The sequence below is a fragment of the Mercenaria mercenaria genome, chromosome 6 (genome assembly GCF_021730395.1).
Source record: "Mercenaria mercenaria strain notata chromosome 6, MADL_Memer_1, whole genome shotgun sequence".
NCBI lineage: Eukaryota > Metazoa > Mollusca > Bivalvia > Venerida > Veneridae > Mercenaria > Mercenaria mercenaria.
The window spans coordinates 40,659,133-40,682,563 of record NC_069366.1 but is presented as its reverse complement, the minus strand read 5'-3'; the positions used below and the strand labels follow the sequence as shown (position 1 = coordinate 40,682,563).

Sequence of the window (23,431 nt, the reverse complement as noted above, 5' to 3'; positions counted from 1 at the left end):
TTTGTTTTTGACAAGAAGATTTTCAAAAATTTTCCCGATATAAGTCTATAGAAACAATGTGACCCCACAGAGCGGCGCCATATTATATCCTAGGGGCATAATTTGAACAATCTTGGTAGAGGACCACTAGATGATGCTACATACTAAATATTAAAGCCCTAGGCCTTATGGTTTTGGACAAGAAGATTTTCAAAGTTTTTCCCTTATATATGTCTATATAAACCATGTGACCCATGGGGTGGGGCCATATTTGACCCTAGGGGTATAATTTGAATAATCTCGGTAGAGGCCCACTAGATGATGCTACATACCAAATATCAAAGCCCAAGGCCTTGTGGTTTTGGACAAGAAGATTTTTGAAGTTTTTCCTTTCGGTTGCCATGGCAACCAGAGTTCTGTATGGAATTCAATTCTTTGAATAATTTTTAAAGAAGACCATCCAAGGATCATCCCTGTGAAGTTTCATCAAAATTGGCTTAGTGGTTTAGGAGGAGATGTTGTTTAAAGGAAAGTGTGGACGGACGGACGGATGCCGGATGGTAAGCGATCACAATAGCTCACCCTCAGGTGAGCTAAAAATCAAAACAGTTTCACTGACAAAATCAGTTATAAAATTTGCATTATTTATTTTATTTGTTTTTACAAAACTAAATTTACATGTATCATGAAATAAAACTAGAAGATGCTTTTGTAGAAAAGAGCATGTCTCTCCCAATGCATAGTGGTATAGGCAAGAAGTGAATAGGGGACATGCGCTTAAGTCAAAGAGACATTGATGGTTGGCTACAATACGGATCATCTACTTGGCATGTCCAATCATCCCTCTAAGTTTCAACATTCTGGGCCTCGTGGTTCTAAAGATATGAATTGAAAATGGTTTTCCATATTCAAGCCCCTGTGACCTTGACCTTTGATTGAGTGATCCCAAAATCAGTAGGGGTCATCTACTCTGCATGTCCAATCATCCTATTAAGTTTCAACATTCTCGGTCAAGTGGTTCTCAAGTTTGGACTGGAAAGTGTTTTCTATGTTCAGCCCCCTGTGACCTTGACCTTTCACAGAGTGACCCCTAAATCAATAGGAGTAATCTACTCTGCATGATCAATAATCCTATGAAGTTTCAACATTCTTGGTCAAGTGGTTCTCAAGTTATTGATAGGAAATAGTTTTCCTTGACCTTTGATGGAATGACCCCAAAAACTATTGGGGTGATCTACTCTGTAATTCCAATCACAATATGAAGTCAAATGGTTCTTAAGTTATTGACCTGAAATGGATTTCCAAGTTCTGTCTGCTGCGACCTTGAACTTTAATAGAGTGACCCGAAAAATCAATAGGGGTCATCTACTCTGCATGTCCAATCATCCTATGAAGTTTCAACATTCTGGGTCAAGTGGTTCTCAAGTTACTGACCAGAAATGGTTTTCCATGTTCAGGCCCCTGTGACCTTGACCTTTAACAGAGTGACTCCAAAATCAATAGGGGTCATCTACTCTGCATGACTAATCATCCTATGAAGTTTCAACATTCTCGGTCAAGTGGTTCTCAAGTTATTGATAGGAAATAGTTTTCCCCTGTGACCTTAACCTTTGACCGAGTGATGCCATAATCAATAGGGGTCATCTACTCTGCAAGTCAAATCATCCTATGAAGTTTCAACATTCTGGGTCAAGTGGTTCTTACGTTATTGATCGGAAAAGGTTTTCCATGTTCAGGCCCCAGTGACCTTTCACAGAGTGACCCCAAAATCAATAGGGGTCATCTACTCTGCATGACCAATCATCCTATGAAGTTTCAGCATTCTGGGTCAAGTGGTTCTCAAGTTATTGATTGGAAATGGTTTTCCATGTTCAGGCCCCTGTGACCTTGAACTATGATGGAGTGACCCCAAAAACAAAAGGGGTCGTCTACTCCATAAGCCCTGCCATCCTATAAAGTTTGAAGGTTCTAGGTCAAATGTTTCTCCAGTTATTGATCGGAAATGAAGTATGACGGACGGACAGGGCAAAAACATACTGTGGGTGGAGACATAATTAAACAAACAAAAAATCATGTGTTTTCCATATACTATATAGAATGTGTTAAAGCAAGGCAAAAAAAGGTGGACCTGAAAATTCATATTAATGGTCTCAGAAAGCACCAGAATGCATATTTTCATGTATATTTCTAGCTCATCTGATTTTTTGACAAAAATGTTATTGTCATCACTTGATCGGCATCGGCATTAGCATTGCCTGGTTAAGTTTTATGTTTAGGTCAACTTTTCTCCTAAACTATCAAAGCTATTGCTTTAAAACAACTTGCAACACTTGTTCACCATCAAAAGCTGACTCTGTATAGCAAGAAACATAACTTTATCCTGCTTTTTGCAAGAATTATGGCCCCTTTTGCACTTAGAAAATATCAGATTTCTTGGTTAAGTTTTGTGTTAAGGTCAGCACTTCTCCAAAACTATCAAAGCTATTGCTTTGCTTTGCTTTATAACTTGCAACACTTGTTCATCATCAAATGCTGACTCTGTACAGCAAGAAACATAACTCCATCCTGCTTTTTGCAAGAATTATGGCCCCTTTTGCACATAGAAAATATCAGATTTCTTGGTTAAGTTTTGTATTAAGGTCAGCACTTCTCCAAAACTATCAAAGCTATTGCTTTGCTTTGCTTTATAACTTGCAACACTTGTTCATCATCAAATGCTGACTCTGTACAGCAAGAAACATAACTCCATTTTGCACTTAGAAAATATCAGCTTTCTTGATTAAGTTCTGCGTTAGGTCAACTTTTCTCCTTAATGGTCAAAGCTATTGCTTTAAAACTTGGAGCAGTTATTCGCCATTAAAAGCTGACTCTGCGCAGCAAGTACCATAACTCTACATTGCTTATTGCAAGAATTATGGCCCCTGTTAGACTTAGAAAATTATGTGTAAGACAATACTGCTATTATACAGAGACAAAAAAATCAGATGAGTGTCTACACCCGCAAGGCGGTGCTCTTGTTAAAAAATTTCTTAGGTTGGTGGGAAACCCCCCAAAAAAACCTGCGGGAGGGGGAGACCCCACCCACCCCCACTTGGTGCTTGGTGACTCGCACATATCTCACTCTTTCAAATTTTGGAACTTGACAGGTATGAATGGAGACAACTCCCCTAAAACTTTATTGTAGGTTTAGGTGACTGTGTACATAGTGTCTCATGCAAACCATGCACCTTTTACCTCTAGGCAGGAAAATATCATGCATAATTACTGTAAGGGTCAGCACTTTGTATAGAAAATTATATAAAGATCAAATCATTTAATGCCTTAGGGAAAGTATGACATTTTTGAGGTGAAATTTGTCAACAGATGATTTTTTTAAATATGTTAAAACCCACAGAATTTCACAAGGTAAAATATGTTGAGAAAGATATTGCTGGACAGAGAGCAATCTCTGCTACCAATATATATGTGTCAAAGTATGGGAAAAATATCTAGAAATATGCGAAAATCAATGAAAACATTTTCAGGACTGTTAGATGCATGACTGTCAATCTGACTAAAGTACATATCCTATTACGCTACGCATAGGATCTGAAAACGACCTATTCATTGCCTCGTTCTGACGGCTCTTTCGCTAGCCAATCAGAGCCTAGCTTACAACATCTTGCAAATCTACATGTAGCATTGACTTTTGATATTTTCAATTCTTATGTCGCAATGTATCAGATAGCCGGTTAGCTCAGTCGGTAGGCCACTTGCTTTGTAAGCGAGGGGTCCCGGGTTCGAATCCCGGAATAACCGCATATTTTTCTTATCCTTTGACAATCGAACAAGTCGTCTGATTGGATAACATAAAAATAGCAATAATGGGAATCCAAAATATACAGAAGACGAATGTGAATAGGCCGTTCTCAGATCTTCGTTTAGAAGATCAAGTACTTTAGTCAGATTGCATGACTGTGTTATTCTATATAACAGGTAACATAGATAGCTTACTTTTCCGGTGTTCACTCAACAATTTCACTCTACAAACAGATTGTTTCCCTTGTGTAAAGAGGGTTTAGGGTAAGTCTCTACAAGGTCATTGATTAAATGCTGCATTAAAGTTTATTTTATGAAATATTCTATATGTATCTCATTTCTTTATGGCAATCAGTTACAAGATAACCTGGTTACTGGCCACACATCTATTCCACTCAAGCCAGTTCTATCATCAGAGGCTTCCTGTCAGCTAAAACACCAGAATCTTTAATTACACAAGGATGTATTGGCCGATCGTATGCATCTCTGTCTACTGACTCTATCTTCTTGACAAAGTCCATACCTGCCAACACTTTACCAAACACAACATGGTGACCATCTAACCAGGGTGTGGCTATAGTTGTGATGAAGAACTGTGAACCATTTGTATTTTCACCTGAGAATAACAATACACACTTTCTTTAAATTTCAATAGTCTAAACAGGTATAACTAATTTTAGTACTTATATGATGAATATATTTTACATAAATTCTGAAATTGGTTAACCAACCTGAAATAACAAATTCCAATAAGTCCTGACAATTAACTTAAATAGGTTCTAAAAATGGATACTTCATATCACAGGAATGACACAGGCATTATGGAATTACTGCATTATGGTATAGATCTAGAATGACTGCATTTACAAGACGGGTAATGGAAAGACTGCATTAAAAAGTCAGCTATTGAATGACTGCCTTTACAATTTAGCTATGGAAAGACTGCATCAAAAAGTCAGCTATTGAATGACTGCCTTTACAATTCAGCTATGGAAAGACTGCATTAAAAAGTCAGCTACTGAATGACTGCCTTTACAATTCAGCTATGGAAAGTCTGCATTAAAAAGTCAGCTATTGAATGACTGCCTTTACAATTCAGCTATGGAATGACTGCATGTACAGGTCAGCTATTGAATGACTGCCTTTACAATTCAGCTATGGGAAGACTGCATGTATAAGTCAGCTATTGAATGACTGCATGTACAAGTCAGCTGCTGAATGACTGCATATTCTAGTAATGGAATGACTGCATTGGCTGCATTTATAATTTAGCTAAGGAATGACTGTGATGACTGTGTTTACAATTCAGCTATGGAATGACTGCATTTACATTTCAGCCATAGAATAACTGCATTTACAAGTCAGCTATGTAATGACTGTAGCTACAAGACAGGTATAGAATGACTGCAGTTACAAGTCAGCTATAGAATGACTGCAGTTACAAGTCAGCTATAGAATGACTGCAGTTACAAGTCAGCTATAGAATGACTGCATTTAAGTCAGCTATAGAATGACTGCAATTACAAGTCAGCTATAGAATGACTGCAGTTACAAGTCAGCTATAGAATGACTGCATTTAAGTCAGCTATAGAATGACTGCAATTACAAGTCAGCTATAGAATGACTGCAATTACAAGTCAGCTATAGAATGACTGCATTTACAAGCAAGCTATTTAATGACTGCAGTTACAAGTCAGCTATAGAATGACTGCAATTACAAGTCAGCTATAGAATGACTGCATTTTAGTCAGCTATAGAATGACTGCATCTACACATCAGCTATCTAACTAGAAGATGCTTTTGAAGAAAAGCGCATGTCTCCCCCAATGCATAGTCTATATGGGCAAGAAGTCAATAGGGGACAGGAGCAAAAGTCAGACACTGATGGTTGGCTGCGATAGGGACCATCTACTTATGTGGTCTTAAACTTGTCAAAACAGTGTTTTATCATGTTACAAAACTATGTTATCATGTCAAAGTATGTATGGTGTTAAGGAAGCACCACAAAATAACTGTATTCTTTTGTATTTCCATGATGGTAATTACGCATGATTTGCATGAAAAATATAAGATATACAAGAATTTAGTTTCAAATTGAGAGTGACATATATAGGCCATAATAAATTAATTCCAAGATTATCATCCAAATTTTGGTTAAAAAGGTGGCGGGGGGGGGGGGGGGAGAATTTTATTTTTTATTTTTTATCTTTAAAACAACACCCGGACTTGGGATTTTGACTCTTGAAATTAGCAAAAGTGTACATACAGACTCCTAGGATTTCAGCTGAGGGGTCCTTTTCATCAACATGAGATTTATTTCAGTTTAAACTCACAAAATGAAGCCTTATATATTCAAAATGACAGCTGTTTATACATAAATCGAACCCCTGAGTACAAGTCAAGACAAATGGCAAAAAAACAGAATAAAGTAAAAACAAACTTGTAGACTTTCATTATTACTCTCATTATTACATTTATCAACAATTCAACATTCTATTTAGGAGCTGGATCGACCTGCATCTTTGATGAACCCACTTAGTTTCCTCGAAAATAAAACTAGTAAAATTATTTTAAAAAATGGATATCCAAAATTGTCTGTCTGGATACTGTTACACTTTTGTAAACATTGCCAATATCTCCAATTTAAAGGATGTGTTTGACAAACTATGATGATGCAAAGACAGTTTAACAGCATTTAACAGTACCTGATATTAATATTTACCTTGACATCTTCTCTTACTAAGATTATTTAAGAGAAAAGTTTATCAAAATCGGCACCGCGGTAATCTACATTCGATTTCAAAAACTTAGAAAAAGGTAGGGCCAATATATTTTTTGATCTAAATTTGATTGTAATTGATTTTTATTGATAGAAATTGAATACCTGTTTCAGTTGTGACACATTAATCAACGCCTGGCTTTGTTATATCATGCAATAAATAACAATTAAAGGTCCATTACTAAGGGAAAGTGAGTTGGCAGTTTTTTTTATAGCCAGTGCATAGACTTCTGCAAGACACTAAATAATGAAGATTGGCAGGTCAAAATTTACAGAAGGTCTTTGGAACTCAAAGATATGTATGTGTATTATGTTAAAATTTCAATGAATCGACAGAATGACCCCCCAGGTCTTTTTAACTTTCTTCATACTTCATAGAAAAATAATTGTACATATACTGCGATTTATTTCGAATTTCTACATACCAACTTTCATTTTCCAATAAAATGAAATAGTTTCTGTGCTTTTTAAAAGAAATTAAAATGTTCACTTTCCTTAGTATTGGACCTTTAACAGGAGTAAATAGGTATGAAAAAATCCGAAAACTGTTTACAAATTTGCTATAAGCGAGGATTAATTAATGTAAAGGACTGAATCCCTTTTTTTTTTAAATCAAGAGATTTGGACTTCGTATCGGGGTGATCGGGTTTTACATCCAGAATCGGGAGAAACCCAACGGGATCGGGAGAGGTGGGACAACTGAAAATGTTGTTTTATTTTTTGTTTTTTTGTTTTTTAATTAAATATTTTGAATAAATAGAAAGCAACTTTTTCAATATTTCGGAATGGCATCGTTCAAAATGACATGAGCTTCTTGATTCAACCCGATATCAGAAGGATATCTTTGTGAAAGTCTTTTTGTTATCATCAAAATATTATTTATCTAGTAATTATAGACTGAAAATGTAAAGTAATATATAGAGGCGTAATGTATATTACTGTGAAATCATTTAATTTTGTGGGCATGAAATTTCGTGGTTTTGGTCAAAACGACAATTTCGTGGGGATATGAATTCGTGGATTTCAACTTTTGAACATAAAATGAATGGGAATTTTACTTGTTCGTTGGGATTAAATTTCGTGGATTGACTCAACCGCGAAATCCACGAAAATTAGTCCCCCACGAATATTAATGATTTCACAGTATGTATTTTTTTCACCACAGCATTGATGTGTGCAAACATAAGCAATGAAATGACCGCAATATTTATTTACTAAGTCTATTTAGAAGAGCAAAAGGATTTAAAATTACCAAGACATCACACTCTTTACTAATTCCGACTTTTATGTCTTTGTCAAAAATAACAACAAATTAAAACGGTAAATGCAAAGTCTATGAAATATGGAAAGTGTTTTATCAATGTTATCAAACTTTCATAAGTAGTTGATATTTTCGGTGTGACTAATGCTGTGTATTATTTTCATAAAGCCTTTGGCTTTCGCATGTATATATGGCATTCCTTCCAGGACGTAATATTGGTGACCGCTCTTGAAAGAAATAAATTACTACCGTCTAACCCATAGTTGACACGCATGCACGACGCCGGAAACAGAGAACAGCTGATCATATCCTTTCCTGCGTCGTGACTGGTGGCACGCTTTTTCAGTGTATCGTATAAACGCTGGTGTTTTGGGTTTGTATTGTCGCGAGTTTGCGGTTTGAAATGTCTGACCCTGATTCGTTGTCACTCTCTGACGATGGAGAGTCCTTTTCGGGATTCAGTGACTTCGAGGACGATGGTAAAATTAGATCGGTTGTAAGTAAACCTACCCCACCCACTTCTGTTATTGTGTTAGATGAAACGCCTTCGGGCTCTAAAGATTTAGAGACAAGTGGGAATTGTAAAGCTAAATCTTCGGATAAAAGTTCAGATAAAGCTTAATCTTCGGATAAAGCTAAGGGAAAAAAGTTGGCAGGTAAAAGCAAGAAGTCTTCGGACTCTTGTGTTAAAAGTAAAACTAAAAAAGGTAAAAAACAGAAGTCTAAAAATGCTGAAATTGACTTTTCTACTATGACTCAGAAAGACATTGATAGTCTTAGGACTTTATTGGGTATTAATCAGGAGACTTCGGCTCCTGATTCAGAAGAACATGTTTTTGGTAGAGAATTGCAGAATATGCCCAATATTCATGTCGAGGTGAATCCCGACGATATTTCTAACTATGAATACCCAGAAGGGACACAATATGATAATGTGAATACAAATACAGATGTAAACAAGCAGTTTTCAAATGCTTTATTTAATGACTCGTGTAATAGTGATCCTGATGATGGTGTCTGGGAATTACCTAAATTAAAAATACCAGAGAAAGGCCAGGCTGTTTCAGATACTTTAGCAAAACTGATTAATGTTTCTTGTACGCAACAGTGTGATATAGACTCATTGTTAGCAAAGTATAAAATTCCTGAGAATTGTGAGATGGTTAACCCTCCATTAGTTAACCAAGAAATTTGGAAGATTTTGGACAAGAAGGCCCATGGGCAGGATAAAATTCTTGTTGACATTCAGAATTTGGCAGCCATAGGTTTTGCGCCAATTATCAGATTAGCAGAAGTTTTCAAAGGACAGATATCATGTAATTCTGAAGTTAAGTTGTTGTTGTCAGATGCTCTTACAGTTCTAGGACAAATACAGTATAATTTATCTGTCCGAAGACGATATATGATCAGACCTGCACTTAAGAGGAAGTATGCTGCATTGTGTCATATGTCAATGCCAATCACTACAAAACTTTTTGGCGATGACATATCTAAGGAAGTAAAGAACCGTGAATCTTTTGCATATCTTGGTAGAGACTCTGTCAGAGGTACAGGCTTTGTAAGAAGTAGTAATCGGAGCAGATTTCCACGTAGAAGTTACGGTGGTTCTTATGGTTATCAGGCACATCCTAGTAGATACCAGCCATATCCGCAGAGAGGGCAACAGTATAGACCATATTCTGCTAGGTCTAGGCCTGCAAGAAAGGCTCCAGTGGCAACAGTTACAGCCCCAAACGGGCAGGAATAAATGCAACATCTTGTGTAGGTAAACTTAAGTTTTATATTAATACATGGAAAAAGTTCACAAATGATAGGTGGATTTTAGAGGCTATTTCAGGTTATAGAATTGAGTTTGATCAACAGCCGTTTCAAGATAGGGTACCCAATGAAATTCCTTTTAATCAAGAACACAAGTCAATTGTTGATAATGAAGTCCAGGAATTATTAAATAAAGGTGCTATTGTTGAATCATTTCCAGAGCAAGGTGAATTCATTTCAACTATATTTATTGTTCCAAAACCGAATGGGAAATTTAGACCAGTGATAAACTTGAAGTATTTGAATAAATTTATTCCTTACAATCACTTCAAACAAGAAACTTTTAACATTGTGTTAGATCTCATTCAAGAAAGGGACTTCTTTACAAAAACTGATTTGACGGATGCTTACTTTCATGTGCCTATTCATCCAAGTTCAAGAAAATATTTAAAGTTTCAGTGGAATGGAGCTTATTATCAGTTTGTTTACCATTTGGAATTAAGATAGCTCCTTTTTTGTTTACAAAAATTTTGAAACCAGTATATGCTTGGTTTAGACAACAAGACATTAGATGTAGTTTCTACTTGGATGATTCTTTGAACATGAATCAAGAAAAGGATGTCTGTCAAACTAATTCTGTAACTATTACAAATACCTTGCAATCTCTAGGGTTTACTCTAAATGAAAAGAAATCTGTTCTTGTCCCAACACAGAGAATAGTGTTTTTTGGGTTTGTGCTTGATTCTGTTGAGTTCAAGGTCTATCTGACTGACGAAAAGGTGCAGAAAATACTAACCAAAGCCAAAAATTTGTTAGGGAAAGATGTAGTGGTGGTTCGAGAACTGGCTTCCTTTATAGGACTAGTAATTAGTGCCTTTTATGCAGTATTTGAAGCACCACTACATTATAGATCAATGGAAAGAGATAAAATTACTGGTTTGGGAAATGATACTGATTTTGACAACAAAATATCACTGTCTGAATTATGTAAACAAGACATAGTCTGGTGGATAAATAATGTATATTCAAAAAATGGCAAAAGAATTAGGCCAATTCCAGTTGAATTGAAATGTAGAACAGATGCGTCTTTTGAAGGTTTTGGATGTGTAGATACTGCATCAGGAAGGCATGCAAATGGTAGGTGGAACCATGATGAGAGGGGACATTCTATAAACTATTTAGAGTTGCTCAGTATTTTTTATGCCCTTCAAACACTGTATGAAGACTGTCAAAACACACACATAGAGGTACAGTCAGATAATGTATCAGCAGTTTCTTACGTGAATGACCTTGGTGGAATGGCATCTGAACTTATGGATAGTCTTGCCAAGCACATTTGGCAGTGGTGCTTGGTTAGAGATATTCATATATCAGCTGTTCATATTCCAGGTACTGAAAACAGCATTGCAGACTTTTATTCGCGTAATTTTTCAGATTCCACAGAATGGAAATTAAAAAAGGATATATTTGAAAAAATTTGTCATCGATGTTTTGTTCCAGATATTGACCTTTTTGCGTCAAGGTTAAACCATCAACTCGACAGTTTTGTTACATGGTTTCCGGAACCGGGTGCGAAATTTGTCAATGCTTTTTCCCAGTCTTGGGAAAAACTTCAACCTTATTTATTTCCCCTTTAATATAGTTGGGAAAGTTTTGAATAAACTGGTACAAGACAAGGTTGACAAAGCTATACTGGTGTTTCCATTTTGGCCTTCACAGGCATGGTTTCCTTTACTTTTGGAAAGTTTGTGTTCTTTTCCAATTAGATTACCAAGGCACAGAGATCTGCTCATGATGTCACACAGCGGAGAAGTACACCCATTGGGAAAGAAACTGAAGATCATCACAGCCATTGTCTCAGGAAAGCACTCCAAAGTAGAGGCCTTTCAGCAGATGTTGCAAAGTTCATCCTTCAATCTTGGGCAGCAGGGACCCGTAAGCAGTACAGATATGCATGGGAAAAATGGTATTTGTGGAATGATATCAGGTTTAGTGATCCCTTTCATTCCTCTGAAGCAACAGTGATTAATTACTTGTATTCTTTGATCTTGACAGGTAAATCATATTCAGTTATCAACACCCACAAAGCGATGTTATTGCCAACGCTGCCGTTTTTTGGAAATTCATGGTGTGGTAATGTAACTCTGATTACGAGATTTATGAAAAGTGTTTTCTTACAGAAACCACCTAAACCAAAATATTTATTTACATGGGATGTTTCCATTCTGTTACAGTTTTTAAGGTCTCTGATGCCTTTGGATAAACTGTCACTTAAATTGTTGACTTTCAAAGTTGTTGCCTTAGTAGCGTTAGCTACAGCTCCTAGGGCACAGACTCTAATTTCTATGAATTTAGACAATATGATAAAAGAACAACAGGCAGTTGTTTTTTCATTTTCTAATGTATTGAAAGCTTCTAGAATAGGTCATTCTTTTGTTTTGAAGATTGAACACTTTCAGGATGAATCGTTATGTGCTATGCACACCCTTTTGCATTATATTGACGTTACATCTAAACACAGATTAAGTAGAAGTGTTCTAGTATCATACAAAACTTATAAAGCTGTTTTAAGTAGTACAGTCGCACGTTGGCTAAAAGAAGTACTTAGCTTGTCTGGTATTGACTCTAGTATTTTTAAGGCTCATTCATATAGAGGAGCATCTACGTCTGCCGCTTTTAGCAAAGGATGCTCATTAAAAAACATCTTAGATACGGCTGACTGGAAGACTGATCAAAATTTCAGAAAATTTTATTTTAGGCATGCACTGAGTAAAAATCATATTTCTTTTACAGATGCAGTGTTTAAATAATTTCACATAGCATATATTATTTGTGGAGAATAGGACATTGTGTTGCAGTGGCACAGAGGGGAAGTTTTTATAACGTAGACAGTTTTTGAAATTACTCATTAGTGGTAGTTGAATATTATGTACTTTGTTGTATTATTGATTTCCGAGGGTATTAATAATGATAAATTGGTTGTTTGATTTTATCTGTTTTGTTGCCTTTGAAGATGCCATATATACATGCGAAAGCCAAAGGCTTTATGAAAATAATGTTCCCTCATCCAAGCTTTAGTGTAGGATGAAGGGCATTATTGGAATAAAGCCGGAGGCTGAGCATGTATATACCCTCCCTAACTCTACCTCTTATTGAACAATTTTGTGGGTTTTTCCCCTCCCTTATTTTGATTTCTGCAACAAACAGATGCTTTAAACTATGATCAGCTGTTCTCTGTTTCTGGCGTCGTGCGCATGCGTGTGAACTATGGGTTAGACGGTAGTAATTTATTTCTTTCAAGAGCGGTCACCAATATTACGTCCTGGAAGGAATGCCATATATACATGCTCAGCCTCCGGCTTTATTCCAATAATGCCCTTCATCCTACACTAAAGCTTGGATGAGGGGACATTTTTCTTACGTATTCGAAAGTTTAATTACATATGCATTTGACTTTGAATCCTTACTTTTGTATATCTTCTTGAACTAGATTTAAAATATCTGTGAATTCTTCCCCAAAATCTTAAAAAGATCACATGAAATAAGTCAAACGCGACTGTATAACACCTAGACTATTAATAATACAGTTTCGAAAATATATATATATAGTGTTATACTTAATCAACTACAATTATATCAATATCAACTTAAATTTCTAAAAGTTACACAATTACTTATGTGAAATGTTCACGCAATTATTTCCATAATCAACACATTCACAATATCGTATTTTGCAGGTAACTCAACGCATTTTTCTTTCAATCAAATATGACACGCGTGACATACACGGTAGTTGATTAAAGAAGACACATGTGATATACACGGCAGTAGCAGGTTATTGTCCCCTCATTTGCTTGAAAAACATTCCTCCATGATGCGATTTAATTTTGATTAAATCAAATGTGACAATGAGTTTTAAGAATTTGAACCGCGGTATCCTTTGAAAATATAAAGACATTAAATGGCATTATATCAATACATAGGAAATAAAACTTATATTGAATGTCAAATTATATTCAAAATAAAATAGTATTTTTCTTTATTATTATACAAAAGATAAAGGGGAAGGAATGTCTAAATATGTATAAAAAATGCGTAAACATAGAAAAAAACATTGCCTTTCCCTGCTAATTGCTGCAGATTATGGAAATTCTAATAATGAAAGAAATTTACCTTTAGAGGGTAATGTCCTAAAATATTTAGAGAATTAGGTTTCAAACCAATATTATAGAAAATCCTGAATAAGACTTTTAAAGAAATGAACAAAATCTCAATAAAAGTATATTGTTTATAAATAGTTTTTCATTGCCTTAAAAGTCCTTCTTCATGTCTGTACTCCTTTGTACTTAGACATTTTGATAAATTTCCTAACTGTAACACATAACATTATAATACTTGAATATACATGTATACTTAATTATTTAACATTCTTATCCCTATTTTATCAAACCATTAATATTATTTGCCGATTAATTATAGGCTGTAAATGTTTTGTTGCTAGTTTTGAATATACCTTTGCCTGATTTCTAGGCTATAAATGCATAATTTAGTCATATAAAATCTTTTTCCTTCCATTAAAACAATCAATAACCAAGATAAATCTACATTACGCCCAATTCCCCTATTCATTATATAGCATAACGCCTCATTTTGCATCATTACTTAGATAAATATACATTACTGTCTTAAGGCACACCGTAATATTTGTGATTTTTAATATTTCTTCCATCAAAATACTTTCAAAATTTATATGAAATTAATTTTGTTTGAAAGAAAAAAAAAGTTTAAACTACTTGATCTTTTACGGGAACGTAACGGCAATCATAGATTTTAGCGTAGACAGTAAAGGCGGAGAGTAATTTCCCTTTAACAAAATGGCGAATTTGTTTTGGTTTGAAGTTGGAAAGTCGTACTTGTGTGTCGGGGCTGGTCCCAGGGGTAAAAGAACACATTATCTATGGTATTTTGCAGCAGCATTAAAACAAATATACGGGACTCTACCGCGGTTTGTACATTTTTGATTTTTTTTTTTTTTTTTTGAGAGAGAAATAAAAAAGGTCGGGGCGGCATAGATAAAGAGAGGGTGGGCGGGGATGATAATCTAGGAATTAATTTATTATGGCCTTAGGTCAGACAACGTGTTTAATGTCTTAACATTTTATTGAATTAATGTAGTAATTTGTACATAAATCAGTGTATTTAGTTAAATTTCAACCACATTTTGTTTCTACAGTGTAAGACAGTTATTCATCTATATTCTTAAAACTATGTTGAAAAGAGATTGACTGAATAATGAAACTTAGTCAGAATGTTACCCTCAATAAAATCTTGGACAAGATTGATTTTGGGTCATCTGGGGTCAAAAACTAGGTCACCAGGTCAAATCAAAGGAAACGCTTGTTAACACTTTAAGAGGTCACAATTTTGGCCCAATCTTAATGAAACTTGGTCAGAATGTTACCCTCAATAAAATCTTGGACGAGTTCGATATTGGGTCATCTGGGGTCAAAAACTAGGTCACCAGGTCAAATTAAAGGAAAAGTTTGTTAACACTCTAGAGGTCACATATTTGGCCCAATGTTAATGAAACTTGGTCAGAATGTTACCCTCAATTAAATCTTGGAAGAGTTTGATATTGGGTCATCTGGTGTCAAAAACTAGGTCACCAGGTCAAATCAAAGGGAAAGCTTGTTAACACTCCTGTCCCCTATTGAATTCTTGCCTATACGACTATGCATTGGGGGAGACATGCACTTTTCAACAAAAGCATCTTCTAGTTCCCTGATTAGTTCACCTGGAATTTTACATGGGAAGTGCCATTCAGTGTGATTGTCTTGCCATTTTATCTTATAATACAATGCTCCATTGCGTAGACTTCAGATGACTGTATAGTTTTGATATCGTCAGTTTTAAAGGGCTTGCATATCCCTTTTATGCAATCTTTACACTTTGGAGTAACTGCTGACTTCCTCTTTCACTCTTCCTTTTATTTAGAGCTCTTGTCTGATTATCTTCTTTTGCTTTATGTCTCTCTGTTTTACATTTTTCATTACTTCTATCTGTAGGATTCTGTCTTTCCTGTGTAGCATTTCTATTTCTTTTATCTTTGACATTTTCTGTGTTTGGCACCTTTTTCTTTTCAATATCTAAATGGGACCAAGTGCCCACATTTAAACACATTTGTGAGAGGACCTTATAATGATGCTACAGACCAAGTTTGATGTAGATCCATTAAGCGGTTCATGAGAAGAAGTCGATTAAATGTTTTTCTATTTTTAGCTCTAGCGGCCAAGTGTCCCCATTAGAATAAATTAGGGAGAGGACATGCATATAACTATGCTACAGATCAAGTTTGATGAAGATACATGAAGCGGTTCTTGAGAAGTCTTAGCTTCAAGTCGTTTAAAGGTATTTCTATTTTTAGCTCTAGTGGCCCCTAAAAGAGGCCAAGTGCTCCCATTTGAACAAAATTGATAGAGGACCATACATTGATGCTAAAGAATAAGTTTGATGAAAATCAACCCAGCGGTTCATGTTAAGAAGTCGTTTAAACGTATTTCTATTTTTAGCTCTAGCGGCCCCTAAAAGGGGCCAAGTGCCCCTATTTGAACAAATTGGAAGATGATCTTATAATGATGCTACAAACCAAGTTTGATGAAGATCCATCCAGCAGTTAATGAAAAGAAGTTGTTTAAAGGTTTTTCTATTTTTAGCTCTAGCGGCCCCTAACTTGGCCCCCATTTGAACAACTTTGGGAGAGGACCTTATAATGATGCTACAGACCAAGATGTCCTTTGAAGAAATTGTTGATGAAAAGTGACCATGCCCTCTAGTGGCCATGTTTTTGACAAACAAGAAAAATTTGAACAAATTTTGGAGAATGTCACAAAAGGACAATTTGTGTGAAATTATTTTAAAATCAGGCTAACAGTTTCATACAAGAAGATTTTCTACTATTTACATGTAGGGAAAAGTGACCACACCCCTTGGCAGCCATGTTTTCTCTTAAATTGGAATAATTTGAACAATCTTGGTAGAGAGTCACACAAGGACCATTTGCATAAAATTATTTTAGAATCGGGCTAGCAGTTTCACACAAGAATATTTTTTAAATTTCCACTACATACATAAAATTATAGGGAAAAGTGACCCCTGGCAGCCATGTTTTTTGACGAATCGATATAATTTGAACAATCTTAATAGAGGGTCACACAAGGACCATTTGTGTAAAATTATTTTAAAATCGGGCCAGCAATTTCACACAAGAAGATTACATATAGAGAAAAGTGACCATGCCCTTTGGCGACCATGTTTTTTTTTGACGAATTAAAATAATTTGAACAATCTTGGTAGAAGGTCACAAAAAGACCGTTTATTATTATTATTTTAAAATTGGGCCAACAGTTTCACACAAGAAGATTTTTTCAAATTGCCATTATATACATATAGAGAAAAGTGACCACGCCCTCTGTGGCGGCCATGTTTTTTGATGGATCAGTATAATTTGAACAATCTTAGTGGAGGGTGACATAAGGAACATTTGTGTTTAATTATTTCAAAATCTGACGAGCGGTTTAGGAGGAGATGTCGTTTGAAGATTTTTCTATTTTTAGCTCTGGCAGCCCCTATGTGCAACCAAGCAGAACCATTTGAACAACTTTGGTAGAGGACCATCCAAGGAACATCCATGCCAAGTTTCATCAAAATCCATTCAGTGCTTTTGGAGAAGATGTCTCTTAAACACAATTGTTGATGACCGACTGATGGGCGCACGACGGACGACGAACACAGGGTGATCACAATAGCTCACCATGAGCACTGCTCAGATGAGCTAAAAATGCTGACTGCCAAAAGAATGCTAAGCAAGTGAAACAAACATTAGGAATGTTTGGGTATTACAGGAAATTTGTGAAGGAATATGCCAAGATTGCTAAACCACTCACTAACTTATAGAAGAAAGAAACTAAATTTGAATGGACAGATGAGTGTGAAAATGCCTTTCAAGTACTTAAACAAAAATTAATTACAGCACCAATATTAAGGTATCCAGACTTTGAAAAAGACTTTATTCTCGCGGTAGACTCATCGGATTATTCAACTGGGTATGCGTTATCGCAAACGCACGCAGGAAAAGAACACTCAATTTGTTTCGGCGGAAGAGCCCTGCACAATAATGAACTACAGTGGCATATCACAGATATTAGTTGAAGGGATACAACATTTCCAACACTACCTTTGCAGGCAAGAATTTTACAGTGTACACTGACAATGTCTCTATGAACTAGAACTGTCACAGGAGTGACTCATCCCCCCACCATACGGTCTTGTCACAGAAGAATGGCAACCGTAAGAAATCTTAAATAATATAAAAATGTCAAAAAAAGCTTAATACTTAAAAAGAATTTTACTCGTCTTTGGAGTACTTCATCCTGGGCTTCCACATATAAGTAATACTAGTATAATACTAGTATAGTAATACTAGTAAATATAAAAAAATCTCTAATATTAGAGATACACTAAAAGTGAATACAAAAAAGTGCCTTACTGACCCATGTTACCACAGGAAAATGTATTTACCTTTTACATAGGAATTATAATAAAACAGTTAGAAAAATACCTAAAATATTGAAAATCTAAAAATAGGATTTCTAAAAATAGACTAATTCCTGGAATTTAAGGGCAAGAAACTCAGTACAAAAGTTAAGAAAAGGTTACTTCCCTTTGGCTCTAAGCCAATCAGAACGTGATATAGTGAAAATACATCAAAATTAACCTTTATGGCATACAGACACCAAACAGAACAAGAGCTGTCAGTGGACAGCGCGCTCGACTATTCTCAGTGCTTGATAGTATAATATAAGCAATGTGTAAAACTTTAACATTAAAATAAGCATATTCTAAGTCAAAAAGGGGCCATAATTCAGTCAAAATGCTTGATAGAGTTGCCTCCTCCTTTTACAGACTGGGCTCATGATTGTAAACAAGTATGCAAAATATGAAAGCAATATCTCAATGGATTTTGCAAATATTTGGGGTGGTACACAAACTTTTACATTTATTCTAAGTCGAAAAGGGGCTATAATTCAGTCAAAATGCTTGATAGAGTTGCCTCCTCCTTTTTACAGACTGGGGTCATGATGGTAAACAAGTATGCAAAATATGAAAGCAATATCTCAATTGACTTTGAAAATATTTGGGGTGGTACACAAACTTTAACATTTATTCTAAGTCAAAAAGGGGCAATAATTCAGTCAAAATGCTTGACAGAGTTGCCTCCTCCTTTTTACAGACTGGGGTCATGATGGTAAACAAGTATGCAAAATATGAAAGCAATATCTCAATTGACTTTGAAAATATTTGGGGTGGTACACAAACTTTAACATTTATTCTAAGTCGAAAAGGGGCCATAATTCAGTCAAAATGCTTGATAGAGTTGCCTCCTCCTTTTTACAGACTGGGGTCATGATGGTAAACAAGTATGCAAAATATGAAAACAATATCTCAATTGACTTTGAAAATATTTGGGGTGGTACACAAACTTTAACATTTATTCTAAGTCGAAAAGGGGCCATAATTCAGTCAAAATGCTTGATAGAGTTGCCTCCTCCTTTTTACAGACTGGGTCATGATGGTAAACAAGTATGCAAAATATGAAAGCAATATCTCAATGGATTTTGCAAATATTTGGGTTGGTACACAAACTTTAACATTTATTATAAGTCAAAAAGGGGCCATAATTCAGTCAAAATGTTTGATAGAGTTGCCTCCTCCTTTTTACAGACTGGGTCATGATGGTAAACAAGTATGCAAAATATGAAAGCAATATCTCAATGGATTTTGCAAATATTTGGGGTGGTACAAAAACTTTAACATTTATTCTAAGTCGAAAAGGGGCTATAATTCAGTCAAAATGCTTGACAGAGTTGCCTCCTCCTTTTTACAGACTGGGTCATGATGGTAAACAAGTATGCAAAATATGAAAGCAATATCTCAATTGACTTTGAAAATATTTGGGGTGGTACACAAACTTTAACATTTATTCTAAGTCGAAAAGGGGCCATAATTCAGTCAAAATGCTCGATAGAGTTGCCTCCTCCTTTTTACAGACTGGGGTCATGATGGTAAACAAGTATGCAAAATATGAAAGCAATATCTCAATTGACTTTGAAAATATTTGGGGTGGTACACAAACTTTAACATTTATTCTAAGTCGAAAAGGGGCCATAATTCAGTCAAAATGCTCGATAGAGTTGCCTCCTCCTTTTTACAGACTGGGGTCATGATGGTAAACAAGTATGCAAAATATGAAAGCAATATCTCAATTGACTTTGAAAATATTTGGGGTGGTACACAAACTTTAACATTTATTCTAAGTCGAAAAGGGGCCATAATTCAGTCAAAATGCTTGATAGAGTTGCCTCCTCCTTTTTACAGACTGGGGTCATGATGGTAAACAAGTATGCAAAATATGAAAGCAATATCTCAATTGACTTTGAAAATATTTGGGGTGGTACACAAACTTTAACATTTATTCTAAGTCGAAAAGGGGCAATAATTCAGTCAAAATGCTTGACAGAGTTGCCTCCTCCTTTTTACAGACTGGGGTCATGATGGTAAACAAGTATGCAAAATATGAAAGCAATATCTCAATTGACTTTGAAAATATTTGGGGTGGTACACAAACTTTAACATTTATTCTAAGTCGAAAAGGGGCAATAATTCAGTCAAAATGCTTGACAGAGTTGCCTCCTCCTTTTTACAGACTGGGGTCATGATGGTAAACAAGTATGCAAAATATGAAAGCAATATCTCAATTGACTTTGAAAATATTTGGGGTGGTACACAAACTTTAACATTTATTCTAAGTCGAAAAGGGGCCATAATTCAGTCAAAATGCTTGATAGAGTTGCCTCCTCCTTTTTACAGACTGGGGTCATGATGGTAAACAAGTATGCAAAATATGAAAACAATATCTCAATTGACTTTGAAAATATTTGGGGTGGTACACAAACTTTAACATTTATTCTAAGTCGAAAAGGGGCCATAATTCAGTCAAAATGCTTGATAGAGTTGCCTCCTCCTTTTTACAGACTGGGGTCATGATGGTAAACAAGTATGCAAAATATGAAAGCAATATCTCAATGGATTTTGCAAATATTTGGGGTGGTACACAAACTTTAACATTTATTATAAGTCAAAAAGGGGCCATAATTCAGTCAAAATGTTTGATAGAGTTGCCTCCTCCTTTTTACAGACTGGGGTCATGATGGTAAACAAGTATGCAAAATATGAAAGCAATATCTCAATGGATTTTGCAAATATTTGGGGTGGTACAAAAACTTTAACATTTATTCTAAGTCGAAAAGGGGCCATAATTCAGTCAAAATGCTTGATAGAGTTGCCTCCTCCTTTTTACAGACTGGGGTCATGATGGTAAACAAGTATGCAAAATATGAAAGCAATATCTCAATTGACTTTGAAAATATTTGGGGTGGTACACAAACTTTAACATTGATTCTAAGTCGAAAAGGGGCCATAATTCAGTCAAAATGCTCGATAGAGTTGCCTCCTCCTTTTTACAGACTGGGGTCATGATGGTAAACAAGTATGCAAAATATGAAAGCAATATCTCAATTGACTTTGAAAATATTTGGGGTGGTACACAAACTTTAACATTTATTCTAAGTCGAAAAGGGGCCATAATTCAGTCAAAATGCTTGATAGAGTTGCCTCCTCCTTTTTACAGACTGGGGTCATGATGGTAAACAAGTATGCAAAATATGAAAGCAATATCTCAATGGATTTTGCAAATATTTGGGGTGGTACAAAAACTTTAACATTTATTCTAAGTCGAAAAGGGGCTATAATTCAGTCAAAATGCTTGACAGAGTTGCCTCCTCCTTTTTACAGACTGGGGTCATGATGGTAAACAAGTATGCAAAATATGAAAGCAATATCTCAATTGACTTTGAAAATATTTGGGGTGGTACACAAACTTTAACATTTATTCTAAGTCGAAAAGGGGCCATAATTCAGTCAAAATGCTCGATAGAGTTGCCTCCTCCTTTTTACAGACTGGGGTCATGATGGTAAACAAGTATGCAAAATATGAAAGCAATATCTCAATTGACTTTGAAAATATTTGGGGTGGTACACAAACTTTAACATTTATTCTAAGTCGAAAAGGGGCCATAATTCAGTCAAAATGCTTGATAGAGTTGCCTCCTCCTTTTTACAGACTGGGATCATGATGGTAAACAAGTATGCAAAATATGAAAGCAATATCTCAATTGACTTTGAAAATATTTGGGGTGGTACACAAACTTTAACATTTATTCTAAGTCGAAAAGGGGCCACAATTCAGTCAAAATGCTTGATAGAGTTGCCTCCTCCTTTTTACAGACTGGGGTCATGATGGTAAACAAGTATGCAAAATATGAAAGCAATATCTCAATTGACTTTGAAAATATTTGGGGTGGTATGCAAACTTTAACATTTATTCTAAGTCGAAAAGGGGCCATAATTCAGTCAAAATGCTTGATAGAGTTGCCTCCTCCTTTTTACAGACTGGGGTCATGATGGTAAACAAGTATGCAAAATATGAAAGCAATATCTCAATGGACTTGTAAAATATTCGGGGTGGTATGCAAACTTTAACATTTGTGTGACGCTCACGCTAACGCTCACGCCGACGTTGGGGCGAGTAGGATAGCTCCCCAAGCTAAAAATTGCACAAAAAAAAATGGTAGTCGCATAATGGCGGATACAAATAGTCCTCAGTATTTTTGCTCTGTAGAGCTATTTTCCTTATTTTCTTTGCAATGTTTTTGCTAAAATCACATGACAGATCTATGCTTGACATGTAGGTAGCATTTTCATAATGAAATAACATGACAAAATTTTTCATGGAAACTTAGATCATACACCACCAGTATAATCTGGGGTCTCATTTTTTAGCTGATTTTGCAGTTTGTGTGTTTGACTGAAATTATTTTTCTTGCATCAAACATGACCCCCACTTTTCTCTTGATCTTTAGTTATCACTGACAATATTCTTCAAGAAAATGTAAGTTACAGACATTTAAAATGGGTCCTGATGTGTGCTGCGGTCATTGGAAATAGGTCAATTTTATATAGAATAAAGAACAACAACTATTTAGTGTGTTATAACCTATAAGATGACATTGGTGAAAAATGAAATCTGGCCAGATGATGGTGGACCACAATGGGCTACTTTGATTAGAATTTGATAGAAAATGACAAATTAATTGCAAATTTGTTGAAAATGAGGATAAAACCGAAACATATCACATTTTCACTGTTTTGGGTGTATTTTTCTCAAAAACTGCATATTCATAGGCTACTGATTGCTATTTTCTGGCCATCAGAGGTAAAAGTGAACATATTTAACAGTTTAAATGTGTAATTTGCATGCAGATCAGAGTAGAAAATGTCAAAACAGGGCAAAACAAGGCTGCATTTAGGGTAACTGCTTCAAAATTATGTCGTGACAGCTATTTTTGACAAAATCTGACGCTTTGTCTTATGATACTGAAAATGCCGTAAAACTTGGAAACTGTTGATATCAAGCTAAAACCTTGTATTTTTTCATGCATTTGGGTTTCTTGTACATTTCAAATGCAACTGGCACAGTGTCAGAGAAAAAAGTTTTTGTTATAGGCATACAGACACTAAATAGAAAAATGGCGCGAAAAAAAATGGTAGTCGCATAATGGCGGATACAAATAGTCCTGTTTTTTTGCTCTGTAGAGCTATTTTCCTTATTTTCTTTGCAATTTTTTTGCTAAAATCACATGACAGATCTATGCTTGACATGTAGGTAGCATTTTCATAAT

At 35.4% G+C, this 23,431-nt stretch overlaps 2 protein-coding genes across 3 annotated transcripts in view; one reads left to right on the top strand and one right to left on the bottom strand.

Annotated features, from left to right (window-relative positions):
* Positions 1–602: 602 nt before the first annotated feature.
* Positions 603–23,431, bottom strand: part of LOC123549125 (peptidyl-prolyl cis-trans isomerase B-like) — a 67,919-nt gene continuing 45,090 nt past the window's right edge. Inside the window, exon 4 of the mRNA XM_045336967.2 lies at positions 603–4,393. Coding sequence (XP_045192902.1) covers positions 4,173–4,393 — 221 coding nt within the window. The 3' untranslated portion in view covers positions 603–4,172. The remainder of the gene's footprint in view (positions 4,394–23,431) is intronic.
* LOC123549126 (uncharacterized) lies at positions 9,111–12,590 on the top strand. 2 transcript variants are annotated; one of them, XR_006686004.2, is made up of 2 exons: positions 9,111–9,578; positions 11,342–12,590. XR_006686004.2 is itself a non-coding variant. In XM_045336968.2 (2 exons), exons 1-2 carry the CDS (start codon positions 9,428–9,430, stop codon positions 11,598–11,600), a joined length of 414 nt encoding a protein of 137 aa, XP_045192903.1. In that variant the 5' UTR covers positions 9,111–9,427; the 3' UTR covers positions 11,601–12,590. The 2 variants fall into 2 exon arrangements, 1 of the variants encoding a protein (XP_045192903.1); XM_045336968.2 differs by having other exon boundaries at positions 9,111–9,582.

Coding starts and splice junctions, on each gene's coding strand:
- LOC123549126 (XM_045336968.2), top strand. CDS start 9,428: ATGGTTATCAGGCACATCCTAGTAGATACCAGCCATATCCGCAGAGAG. Junction 9,583..11,341: donor AAATGCAACATCTTGTGTAG/GTAAACTTAAGT, acceptor TTTTCCAATTAG/ATTACCAAGGCACAGAGATC.